At 43.0% G+C, this 13,356-nt stretch overlaps 1 protein-coding gene across 4 annotated transcripts; it reads right to left on the reverse strand.

Annotated features, from left to right (window-relative positions):
* Positions 1-324: 324 nt before the first annotated feature.
* On the reverse strand, positions 325-13,000 carry LOC134625820 (zinc finger protein 646-like). Of its 4 annotated transcripts, none has more exons than XM_063471132.1 (7): positions 12,776-13,000; positions 10,193-10,488; positions 9,852-10,098; positions 7,761-7,850; positions 4,961-5,167; positions 4,690-4,869; positions 325-1,979 (listed from the first exon to the last, which is right to left on the reverse strand). In XM_063471132.1, exons 1-7 carry the CDS (start codon positions 12,908-12,910, stop codon positions 1,812-1,814), a joined length of 1,323 nt encoding a protein of 440 aa, XP_063327202.1. In that variant the 5' UTR covers positions 12,911-13,000; the 3' UTR covers positions 325-1,811. The 4 variants fall into 4 exon arrangements, with proteins under 4 accessions (XP_063327202.1, XP_063327203.1, XP_063327201.1 ...); XM_063471133.1 differs by having other exon boundaries at positions 4,738-4,872; XM_063471131.1 differs by having other exon boundaries at positions 4,690-4,872.
* Positions 13,001-13,356: the final 356 nt, after the last annotated feature.

The raw sequence follows: 13,356 nt of genomic DNA on the forward strand, positions 1-13,356 counted from the left end.
CTACCTCATTTACATCACAGGTCTGATTCCTCGGGTCCCATTTTGCTCATGTGTGGACTATGATGATAACGACGAAAAGATGCGATGAAAACTTACTTATTCTGCAATTGTAGCTGCATCACAATCTTCAGCAGGGGTTGGCATTTCTGTCACACAGAATTTAATACTTTCCAAAACTTCAGGCAACTTTTAGACTCTGTAAAGTTGAGCGTGACTGGTGTGATTGTGATCTCTCAACACCTGCCGTTGAGCAAAGCAGAAATTCTACTTCCAAGTCAAATATTTACATCTATGTCCTCTCTGTGAGAAGAGCAGCACTGATGGTGATAATAATAAAACATTTTATTTGTATAGCACTTTTCTAAATACTCAAAGACACTTTACAAGGATAGAGAAAGCAACAATGAAAACATATGAATAAAAATAGAAACAACTTTAAAAAGAGAAAATACAATGTCAGTAGAACTGTGGGTATTTCAATGAACACCATGTTAGCGAGAGATAATCTAACAGAACTACATACTGGAGCCAGTCTTTCACTGTCAGATTGGACTAAATTCTTATTAACTTGGCCAGAGGTGATTGGCTGCTTACTGAAATCTAGGCTTTAACTAAACCCTGGGAGTAGTGAGAGTCAGGCGGTGTCTTGTGTGTGTTTGATTTTTCCCTACAGGAGCTGGAGGTGTGTGGGAGCCAGGCCCGGTGCGACCGCTAAGTCACTGGTGATGGCGTGAGCGAGTGGTGGTGGGAGGGGGTGGCAATGTCACATCTTTACAGCAGACACAGCTCTCGGTAGAGGGGTGGAAGTGAGACAGTGATAATTATACAGCACTTCTTCAAATGCTTCAAAGTGAAAGGAACAAACCTCGTAACAGTCAGTTTGGAACAAAAGGGATGGAGACTCGCTCTGTATCTTCTAGATTTGATTCCCAGCCAACATATTATTAAAACTACAATAACCACAAACCACCAGTCAGACGCAAGTTTAGAAAAAACGTGAGCTTTCAGTTGTGTGTTAAAAGAACAGCGCCCCGACTGTCCTTGTTCGGTGGCTTCAGTCTCCACAGCACACCTGAGCCGAGCGGGCAGGAACAGGGAGAGATGGGTTTTTTTGCAGAAATGTTTCTTTTGTGGTCCTTGCTGAGAGAACGGAATTCATTACACCTCCTAACGCACAATATACACAATGTTCGTTCTGGAGCTCGTCCGAGGGGCGGGTGAAAAAAAAAAAATACAAAGAAACTGTTCATGTTTCCCCCGTCCTTACTTTTTCCAGAAACCTCATTGGACGAAAAAATAAAATAAAATGATGTTATGTTAAAAACCTTTAACAATTATTTTTACAACTTGGCGCCAGGAATCCATTATCATTCATGGGTTTGGAACACACTCTTAATAAAAATAGGCTTCATTTAACATACGGAAAAGGTGGTGGGGAGACACTACTCATAATGGGAAGGATAAATATTTCATAACTAGGGTGGTAGAGGAGGACGAGGGAGATAAATTCTTAGTGAGGACAGATTAGGAGACAGACATTTTAACTTATATCCAGTACATGGCATAGATCATACATGAGGGTCAAGGCAACACATCGTTTTAAACCTAACTACTCAGTAATCAATCTCAACTAGTTCTCAACGGTGCCCTCCCCCAATCCCAAACAACGTTCCAGAGGAGGACTGAAGGAAAAGGCAGGCGTCCGGCAGTCGTCCGTCCTTGACGCTGGATCTGAGAGGGTCGGGGTGGAGAAGGAGGGTGTGTGGTCATAGATGTGACGCGAACAGGGAGGTGTTGGTTCCCCAGGTGTCTCATTGGTTGTAGAGGGAGCGCTGTTCCCAGGGCATGGCCTGGATGGTGCGTGGCACGGGGGAGGGCTTGAGTGTGGGCGCTCCGTTCGGATGAAGAGAGTGGCCGATGGGGTTGATGGTGGTGAGGGGTCGCTGGGGGGGCAGAGAGAAAGTGTCCTGGTGCTTCGGCTGGAGAGGGAGGTGGAGAGACAAAGAACTGTGTCAGCGGTGCAGATAAAGAGTCGGTGGATAAAATAAAACGACAGTCATGAATAATGTAGTGGATGGACGAGGAGAAGGCAAAAGGAAAAAGTCACAGCGATGCATGAGCAGTGGAAAAAGCCACTGCAAGGGCACAAAACACAAAAAGCAATGGCGGTGCAAAAGCTGCAACACAACACCTGACTGCTGTGATATATATCATCCCTTCTTACTCAAGTGGAATTAAACCATCAGGGCACAGTAACTCATACCGAGAGTTAACTCCATTTTTGACTTGCTGTGGGAATGTGCACGAGTGGACGCGCTACACAGAAGGAAACGGGCAATGTTTCCTGATTTAATGACTAGAGTTTAGTTTTTGGTCGACAGTGTTTCTAGTTTTTGTTAGTTTCCACACTGACTTTATTTTAGTTTACCATTGAAAAATCTTTGGTTATTTCACTGCTTTACTTCATGAACACTCTTACAGGTGGTACTAGAACAAGAGCCAGTGTTAAATAAACTTCACAGTCAGTCCTGTTGATGTTTTTATAAACAGCGTGTTGAAACACTCGACCACTCTATGAAAGACTAAGCCTGGACAGTCTAATAAAATAATGGCACCAAAGTGGAATGGTGGTTAGAAGAAGGCTCTGGGTTCAAATCCTACAGTCTTCAGCAAGTTTTCTCATTTCTTTAGATAATATGACAAATTATAGCAGCATAAATATATTTTAAATACTCCAATCGTATTTGTATGCCTTGTTTAGAAGAACTAGGCATACTAGGCATTTATTCTTTTAATCATAAACTACTCCATAGAAGGAAAACCTTTAAATTTGACTGTAAAGTTAACTGGATGATTATTAATTCTGAGACATAAAGAACTTTTCTGTGTTCATTTACAAGAGGAGCCTTATGGAAGCAAGCACATTTATTAATAGAGCCACTGGTTCTTTATCATCAGCTAAGAAACACTGGTTTTCTCTGGAACAAGGGTGTAAGAGGATTTGTTCTCTTTAATGTCATTTAATCATGCACTGTTTACATTTAACACAAGACAGTTTTTATTTCTTCTTTTAAAAATTCTGAGCTGCTGCTCAGTGGGGCTTAAACTTGAACTTTTAGCCACTAACGCAGCACCGCTGAGCAGCTGACAGAGCAGATGTAGTACTGCACTGCTTTTAAAAGGTTTTCTGTGTTTTTACACTGATTTTTCTGCCTTTTATTCACAGGTCCCGTCCGTCTGACCCGGAACATGTTCCTCCAGGGTTTTTAGAAGTGTTTGCAACAGATCTATGTTGCAGATGTCCAACTTTTTTAAACTTAGTTTTGGACTGCTGTATGAACATGGATGTCAGAGAGAAGTTCATAAATATGTTTCAGTATGTGATGGTGTAAAGCCTAAAATACAACATGGAGACGTGCAACACAAGCTCACAGGGTGACTGGTGTGAAAGAGCAGAAGGCACAGCCCCAGGTTACTAACGTTAGAGAGCCTCATACCGCCAGTGAAGATCCACAGGTCACAGCCCACGACAAAGGATCACCTTAGCAGCCACATTTTAGCCTGTTTTCTTTGCTGGCTGACTAATTGAAAAATGAAATTTCTACCATAATTGCAGGCCGTTAGTTATAAACATCCTTCTTATGGAATGTCGGTACTTGATTCAATACAATGATTAAGGTTTAAATTAAAGCCAGGACTGCTGCTCAGATGGGCTTATCAGCTGACTACAAAGGTCATGGAAGAAGATCAGCACTAAACTGGCTTTACTGTTTACAACCAAGCAATGACTGAAGCCCTTTACTGCTGTATTGTTACAGCATTACTGTAAAGACCAAGTTAACACTAACATGTAGTATAATAATACACTAGATTCGTAAGGTTACAGACTGTGAAACTACCTGGATTCTTTTAATAATTTTCCTTAAATTAGAAAGCTTAGAAATTTACATCCTAACCTAAGATACACGTGACCACGTTGAGCAGAGGGTCAGCTAAAGGTCATCTCTAAATCACACCCTGTACAGTTATGAAGGGGGAAGCTATTCACAGACGCCCAAATCATTTTTGTACCATGCTGTAAACTTGTTCATTTCATTTCTGAAGTTGAGCGTTCTAACATGGGACTCAATCATCGTTGGCACGATGAGAACTTCTTCCTGCTACCCAGTAATAAACTCTAAAAGCCTACAGTTCTTCTCTTCGGACAGCGCTTTAAGATCCAGCGTGGGTCACGGATTCGCCGCTACAGAACTTTCACAGTGTGAGCACTTCACAGAGAGTGGACACTGAAGGGGAGCATCTTGAAGTCTGGCTCAGTGGTAGCTGTGCGCAGTTCGGCTTACACAGCTGTAAATGACACGTACAGTTAACTGGCACTAATTTGGCGTTGTGCGGACAGACTCGCCACTCTGCTGGTCTGCTTCACTTTGCAAAGAGGAAGCCACGAACTTGCCACCTTTATCATAACAGAAACTCATTTCTGTCTCTTAGAGATGAAACTGTTTCCCAATAGCAACAGAAAATGTTTCTCTGCAACTTTGTCAAGAGTGAGAAAGACCTGTGAGGAGAAGCTCCTGGTAGAGAGAGCATTATAGCACTAGTCTCTCTCTCCTGGTGTTATTAGGTAAGATAGAGGAAAGGCAGCCAGCAGAAAGCAAACAGCGAGTGTGTGGCGGTGCTCTCTCATACCATGGGGTTGGCGCTCAGCCTAGTGTATCCTGAGCTCATCTCCTTTACCTCAGGCACCAGGGGCTGAAGAAGGGAGTAGGAGGAGGACGGGGTAGCACTGGACGAGGAGACGTGTTTATTGGAGGACGAGCTCCTCATGTTCTGCTGGCTGCCCTGAGAGGACACTGAGCTGGGACGGCCCTGCTGAGACACAAAGAAAGCTCGACGTAAACTCCGACAACAACAGAGCTACGAAGAAACAATCGCTCACCAGAGCTCCTCCTGACATTACCTGGTGGGGGTCAGGCACAGGCTGACTAGCCACGCCCCCACCCTGCCCTCCTTGGGACATTGGTGAGACGCAGTGAGAGGGGAGAGGTTCGGGCTGGCCATGTCCGCCATGCGGTTGCATCATGGAGTTAGCATTATTCTGCTGCTGTTGCTGTTGTTGCTGCTGGCGACGAGGTGTAGCTGAGAAGTTGGAGCGACGACCGCCGGACTGGATGGAAGCGAGGGTAGGAGAGAAAGACACAAGAAAGGGTGATCGTACCTGTCGTTAGACACGCTGTTAAACAGAAGAGGTGACAGATGAATGTGATGTTACTGTCGAGGTTTGTCTCAAACCTCTTGTGCTGTTCAGACCTGATTCTTCCACATCTATCTCACACCTTTCACTGCCCTGTCTAAACCTATTAATATGATGAAGATGAAGTGGTAAAGTTACACACACACCCACGCACGCACAAACATATACACGCGCGCACACACACGCACACACTCAAACAGAAATCCAGAATTTCTATTAAGGTTGCCGCTCCTAAAACGGGACAGTCGACTCCAATCTCGTCTCTGTCATTTAATCACGGAAGACACCGTCGTCTCATCGTGCCGTCCTCCAACCCCGACAGCGTCAGGATTTCTGCTGACATTAATTTAAACCTAACATGCTCTCTGACGTTTTCCCTGAGCAGCACATAAATACCTCTCACCCATACCTTTGCCTCCTCACACCTCTAACAAAACGAGGTATTTTATGGGAATTTGTGGTTGGTTGATTTTTTTTGTCTGTTTTACAACCTTCTCATCTTTGTGGATATCTCTCATATTTACTTTTGTCTACTGTTAAACAGAGCAGTGACATGGAAGTGAAAACAAATGCGAATGCATGAGACTCGGGCAGTATTAAAGTATGTTTGAGTATTTAGAAATACAGACACTAATGTGTTTTTAATAATGAGATATTAAAATGTAGCATTGGGATTCTATATTGTGCTGCCATGGCAACAGTAAGTACAAACAAAGTAACTGCTGCACTGAATTTAGCCCAGCTGATAAAGGTGAGCCAGTCAGGAACAAAGCTGTGTGACTTCAGCCCGCTGACGTCCGCTGCTCCAGCAGCTGTCTTCAGCTTTAACAGCCAGATGTTTCCTGAGCTGCTGATTTTCTAATCAGTAACAGAAATTTAAATCGACATGACTGAGCTTGTCTGAAAGCTTAATGTAGCCGGCGCTAAATAACAGTTTGGGCTACATACAAAATATTCAAAATACAGCCTTCCACAGCAGGAAAACCACACGTGTAATCAATGCATTACAAGCTGCAGAGCACTAGAGATCAATGCACTGATAGGGTGTTTTCACAAACTCTCAGATTTAGTCCATGAAACCAAAGTCTGAACAGTGTTTGACTTTGATGCTATTTATTTGTGCAAAAAGACAGTTATACTTCCAGGTGTGGACCTTTGGAGTAGCTGGTCTCAGCCCTGTTCCAACAAACTCTGGAACAGTTACCTTGATGGTGAAAACATGATCCAACCTCAACCCAACTACTAGTTATGGTAGTTGGATGCAGCAGATGCCCAGTACACTTTTGCCTTAAATAATGCCCATTAAGTAAATTAGGAGCTATCCGCTAGTCCACAATTCAACACCAGCTTCCTGTTTTTACTTGTGTCTGCACAGACCTCAGACATATCTGGCAGACTGAACATCCTGATGTGGTTTGTAGTGACACATTTTGGTTCGCCTGCTGTTTTCTGTGAATGAAAAGAAACCAAACCGTGGGAAAACACTACAAGTACACAAACATATCAACTGATTCAGACCAAAGTAAATAAACCACAGGTCTGAGAACAGCAAAATTAGAAGTTGTTTAAAATAATAATTTAGCTCATGGCCTCTTTTGGTATCGATATTTTTTTTGTTTCCTTAATTTGCTTCTTTCTTTTCTGCGGTTTCCAGGACTGATACCGGCCGATGCTTGTTATAATCTGCTGATACGTCACTGCATCCCTAAAAGCAATGCACACTTCAAGCAGAGATGCTGCTCAATATTCACCATTCATCAAACAGCTGTGCAAAGCTGGGGTAGACTTGTGGATGTGTTAGTTCTCCCTGGCAGGGTTTGCACTGGATCTCATTTTTGCTGGTTTGTTTTGTTTTTTTAAAGAAGATGACTGCAGTAGTCTTTACTTTTCCATACTTGTGCTGTTTTTTCAGTTACCTCTGATCTCACAGCTCCACAAAAAGGTCAAAAGGTTTGCTACTTAAATATGGTCAAAGAAGTATTGTTACACACCTGCACGCCAAAATAAGTGGAAAAAAGTAGAACCCATAAGGCTGTGCCTGCTGGTCACCGTCTCTACTTTTGATTGAAGTTGGATTGAGACGTGTCCCATGACTAAGGTTTAGTTTGAGAGTTCGAACATTGATGCTAGTACTAGCTGAAGTTATCCACTTTGCCCACCTCGCACTCCATCTCAAATATCAGCAGTCAAGTGTTAGGAAAAAAAAGACTCAAATATTTCTGTTATGAGATTTTAGATGTTATAGTCAACAGCAAGCTCCAAATATGGAATCCAAAAGTGTCGAGTATACAGTCTGTGAAGACAGCGCCAGGAAAAAAGGTCCTAAAAAGAACATTGTGATGGTTTTTATACTAAAGAGCTGCGCGTGCATCAGAGGCAGGCTGCATCAGGAATTTGATCCTGGCCATCACGTCTAAAATGCCCGTATGCGCTGGTTCTCCCTGAAACTGCCGATTCTGCCTCGCACGCCACATTCACACACATGCTCACTCACGCTCACACCAACCTGGTTTTTGGCCGCGGCGCTGCAGCGGTGCTGGGCCAGGTCCAGCATGGTTCGGTAGCTCTTAAAGCAGGACGGGCAGTTGAATCGGTTCTTATGAACCAACCCCATGCACACACAGACACACACAGACACACACATATAAGTTTGGATTACTGTACTTGTTAGGAAAATCAGCTGAAATGTATTCATTCTCTGTCATCTGAGCCCTGAGCCTTTCCCTAATCTCAGCCTAACCCTAGTCTAACCCTAGTGCCGCGGCACACTTCCACTACAGGAAGACTGGATAAACATTCTCCCAAGCAGGTCAGTGGAGAGAGGAAGGAAAACACAGTACAAACTACACTGTATTACATGCACACACACTTCAGTATAGAAAAAGTCCTAGCCATACACATCAACATCCATACATGCCAGTGTTCCCACTAATATACATATACATACATATATTATATATATATATATTATTGACCTCCACCTCTGTTCCAGCAAAATCAAGGAAACGTCTTTACAAGAAAAAACATAACACATTTTCTGAAAAATTAAAGTCTTCATTACTCTTCACTTCAAATATTCACCCAATGCAAAACTTGTGTGACACAACAGATAAAGTGTCAGTAGCTTTAAATGAGTGCATCCCTAATGTTAAAGGTTAACAGCTGTAACATGAGTGAAGAACAACATAACATACGTTGTGTTTGATTAGACATCAAGTGTGTTTTTGTCTGTTCAGGAGCATCTCTATCGAGCTCTATAGCTACTTGAACGTAAGGGGAGTAAGGGGTAATGCCAGGTAACAGAAAGAAAATGATATAAATGATCTTTCATATTATTCTTTATGTTTTATTAAAAAAAGATGCTAGCTTTGTTAGCAAAGTGTAAGCTACAGCATACCAAAGCTACAAGTCAGGATCTCCCAGCCACTGCTTCATCATTTGAGTCTTTTAATTGATGACGTGAAGCACGACACTAAGGTTAGCTAATGAGTGTGATGTTATTCCACAAACTAGTTACTGGGAACAGTTGGTTTACTAATGTGTATTTTATGTGCATAGTAAAGCTGGGAGTTTGTAACAGAGGACCCAGCAGATACAATAAGGTTGGCTTACATGGAGCTCACATTACATCAGTGCATTGAGCTAGCAGGGTCTGGCTTCTTCACTCTTATACAGCTTACTTTTAGGACCAACTAAAAGGTAAGCTGTAATAACTGTTAGTTTTTCTGATGATGGTATAGCATTTTATCATGAAGGTGATCACACAGAACAGCTTTGTATTGATGTGTAGTGTCCCTTATAGCAGCGGTCCCCAACCCCCGGGTCATGGACCGGTACCGGTCCATAATTCGTTTGGTACCAGGCCGCATGAGTTGAGGCTCGAGTGGGAAATGTATGGTTTTCAGGGTTTTTTTTTATCGTTTTTATCGTTATTTTGTTATAGTTTATATCGTTAACTCGGTTCCCTGGGTCTTTTCCCGTGTATTATGAATAAATCTTCTTCTTTTTTGGTACTGGTTTTATTTTGTTGTATTTATCCACGACACCTTAAAGGCCGGTTCCTGAAAATATTGTCAGACATAAACTGGTCTGTGGTCCGAAAAAGGTTGGGGACCGCTGCCTTATAGTTAAGAGGACAAATGGACCCAAAATGCACAACTCCCACAACACATCAACACAAGGGTCAAAGGGTCAATTTGTAACCAGTCTGTGTATTCATTAATTCATGCTAGGAAAAAAGAGAAAGCAGACTTCCCTTTAATGATACTCTATATTGCTCTAATTGTGTAATTACTTTACCACTGAAAATAATCCCTAACGAACTACATTTCCTCCTGTGAGTAAAGTTTAACAACTACGATACCCAGGTGTTTCAGGAAAACACTGATCCTTTTTCTTTTAGATCACGCTGTAGAATAGACACACTCATCAGTGGGATGTGTTTTTGTAGCAAAACAAGTCACATTTAAACGCAGCTGCATTTTACATTTCTTTCAAATACAACACAAAAAACGGCTTCGGGAGAACTACAGTGTTAGTCACAGCAGTTAAGCCCACGCTATCATCAGAAACAGCAACCGTCTCGTCACAGACCTACCTGGTTGGACACAGCAGCGCTGCAGCGATGCTGAGCCAGCTCTAACATGGTTCTGTAGCTCTTGCAGCAGGAGGGACAGTCAAAGCGGTTGGGCCCATCGTCGTGGATCCTCTGATGGTTACGGAGGTACCGGGCCAGGCGAAAGGCCTTCCCACACAGGTCGCACATGTAGCGCTTCTGACCGTGGATTCGCATGTGGTTGCGCAAGGACATGTAGTTGGTGTAGGGCTTACTGCAAAAGTCGCACCTGAGTTTTGGAGTTGAAAATGGCGTGAACATTAGTAACAAGGAAAGGAGTAGAACGTTTCATGCATTTACGCAAACAAGCCTCGCGTCCCAACCTGAAGTCTCCGGTCTTGTGGGTGAGTTTGTGGTTCAGCAGGGAGCTGGCGTGTTTGTAGGCGCAGCTGCACAGGTCGCAGACGTACGGCCTCTCGTCTGATTCCATGTCGTCTGACACTGTTGTTGCTGGTGGCGGCGCCGGTGCTGGTGCTTGGGACTCCATAGAGAGCCTGGAGCTGGAGAGCGACGCTGAGGAAAGGCTGGAGCTGGAGAGCGATGCTGAAGAGAGGCTGGAGGTGGAGAGGGCTGCTGAGGATGAAGGAAGCTGATCGCACCAGCTGATCGTTGAACTTGGCTGTGACGGAAACGTTAAAGGAAATGTTAACACTAACTACATTCATACATTAAAGAAGAATGAGCAAAAATTCCTCAACAGCGACACAGAAGACTCATCGATAAGTGCAAACACTTGATTGCAGTCACTGCTACCAAGGCGCAACCACTGACTGAATTACTTTCTTATACAGGGCGAGGTTTTCTTCCCTTAAGTGAATTCATCATGCAAAAAATTAAATCCTCAAGGGGTTAAACACTTGTTCATAGCACTAGATATTCTTGATATTTAATTCAGCACTGACCTCCTCTCTCTTTCTGACCACTTGAAACACCTGACAAACCTGCACATGCAGCTGCCTGGTGTGATATGTGGATATCTGGGATGACAGACAGTTCTGAGACAAAGCTTTACACAAGAAAATTGCTAGGAACACAATTCCAGCCAATCAGAGCCCAGATCTGACATAGCTTCAGTACCTAGTGGGAACATCTAAACACTTCAAATAACGGGTACAGCCCTTCTTAAATATTTATTACTATGTATTAAACTTAAACATCTAATTATATTTGCATTAAATGACAGCTAACGACTCTTATTATGTATTTAATACATATAATTTTACTCTTTCACACGTATGTATCTTCACATAAGTTCAATCAGTATGTTGAGAGTAAATTCTGAAAAACTACTGCAGTACCACATGTAGAACTACACTGTGGGCCTAGAAACATTAGAACCAAACAGACACAGAGATTCTGTGGAGACACTAACAACTCAAAATCCTCAGGTCATTCATTAGACTGACACCAAGCATAGAGCAGAATGGAGTAATGAGATAAATCAACGCTTGTGATGCTTTGACAATTCAAACACACAGGCCTAATATCAGCCTCTAATGTGTATCCCTAAATAAGATGTCATCTATCAATGGGAGTCTCTGTTTATCTGTTGTGCCACATCAAGTTTTCCTTGCCCCCTGCCACAAAGGGGGTAATTAAAGAAAAAGAAACCCGCACACATTACAGCAGCAAAATGATGATTTTAATGCTCAGTATCACTATGATCATTCTTACAGCTAGTGCATCCCAAAAAAAATCACTACGTTAGTTGTAAGAGTCTGAGATGAACACCAGAACTGTCTGCTTGTGTGACAACTTGCTTTCTCACCCCCAGAGTGACTAAAACATCAGGACAAACACAGAAATGTAAACATTAAACTTCCATATTTGGCACTACATGTTTGAGATGCTACGTGACAACACACCAGCAAGCGTTTTATTGTTTTTTTACATATCAACTCCTAAGGAGCTTCTGTGGAAGAGTATACACTGTGAGACAAATATCATGCTGGTGTGTCCACTTTACACTGTTGGACACTAAGGGAGAGAGGGAAGGAATATAGAGTGACACACCGCAGAACGACTTCCACAAGTCACAAATCACAACAGATGCCTTGGACCTAAAAGCTACGGGACGCTATGGGAGCTACAGTGAACTCAACGGTTCATACCCCCGCAGGCCGTCCCACAGACTATTATGTTTCGATTCTAAAGATTAAAGTGTGGTTGTGGTCGCTGATAATCTGTCGGAGACTGAATGAAGTGCAGTCCTCCGCGGGGCGTCTTCCGCTCCCGTTTCCTGCGAGGTAGCCCAGCCGTGTTTACTTTGCGCTGCTCGCTAACAATATTGTAGGCCTGATACATGTAAAACTAGTTCCACTGCCCAGAAATGCACGCTTGTGTTTGGTCTTAAGCCAAAGACAGGTTAACGTGTAGAAGTCTACACATTTAAACTGTTTTTCCAGTCTTGTCATAACGTGCAAAGACTGCTGCTGGCTAAGCGTACTCGGCTTTGACTGAGACAGTGTTGTGAGAAGTTAGCTTAACCGCGGTGCTTAGCTGCTCCATCATTATTTTCCTAGCAGGTAGTCACTTGGCGTTTCTCTTTCCAAGACAGCAATGACAGCATGCGTGGACATAAACGTCCAATTTCGCCAAACCGTTTGTGGAGTTGTAACAGAAACGAAATTCAAAAGGAACGAGTTATTAGCTACTTAGCTCTGCAGCTATGAGTCAAACTAGGCCGGAAACCGCTCAGCATGACGTTAGCCGAATGCTAACGAAGCTGCTCTGTGACACAGCCTGCAGCTTCAGCTCACCCACAGACACTCAACCAAAAACCACGTGTAACAGAGAGGCTGCGCTAAATGCTTAGCTGTAAAATTGTCGTTCCACTAGTTATTTGGTGCAGCTATTTCTACCCATGGTCGCTAGCTAACAGTGATGGCAGCTGCTGGCTTTCTTACTCCGGAGTCGTTGGGGTCCTTTTTCCAGAACAATTGAGAGCAGTGGCCGAAAGACTCTGTCGATGTAACATAGTTCACCCCGTTTCTATCTTGGAAGTCTCCATGTGTGCTGCTGGTATTTGTCCGAGCGTACATCGTCGGTTTTCAGATTTTCGACTATGTTTTATTTTTTTAAGCTGAAAAGAAGCAGGGCCGCTTTGTCGGGATCTTCTTCCGAAAAGAAAAATATTGTTTCTGTGAAATGAGCGTTTTGGCGGCGGGTATATCGAAGCGTATGGAGCATTACTGCCGCCTCCTGGACCGGAGTATGACAGCGAAATGAACGCATAGACGCTAAATTTCACCCAAAGCTTCAGATTTTCTTTGCAATGGTTTTAAGACTAAGCGAGCAGTTTATTTACACATCGGATGCTGATGAAAATCTTCACCGTAATGCAGTGTGTGTAATTTTTTGAGAACGAAATGACCCAACAGCTGCCAAAACAATATCAACTTGAATTTTTATAATTACATGAGAAATACTTTTTAAGTGTTTCCTTGAATTTTTTGAGTAATAAACATGACAGTATTTCATTTAACGT

Source organism: Pelmatolapia mariae, linkage group LG4 (assembly GCF_036321145.2).
Source record: "Pelmatolapia mariae isolate MD_Pm_ZW linkage group LG4, Pm_UMD_F_2, whole genome shotgun sequence".
Taxonomy (NCBI): domain Eukaryota; kingdom Metazoa; phylum Chordata; class Actinopteri; order Cichliformes; family Cichlidae; genus Pelmatolapia; species Pelmatolapia mariae.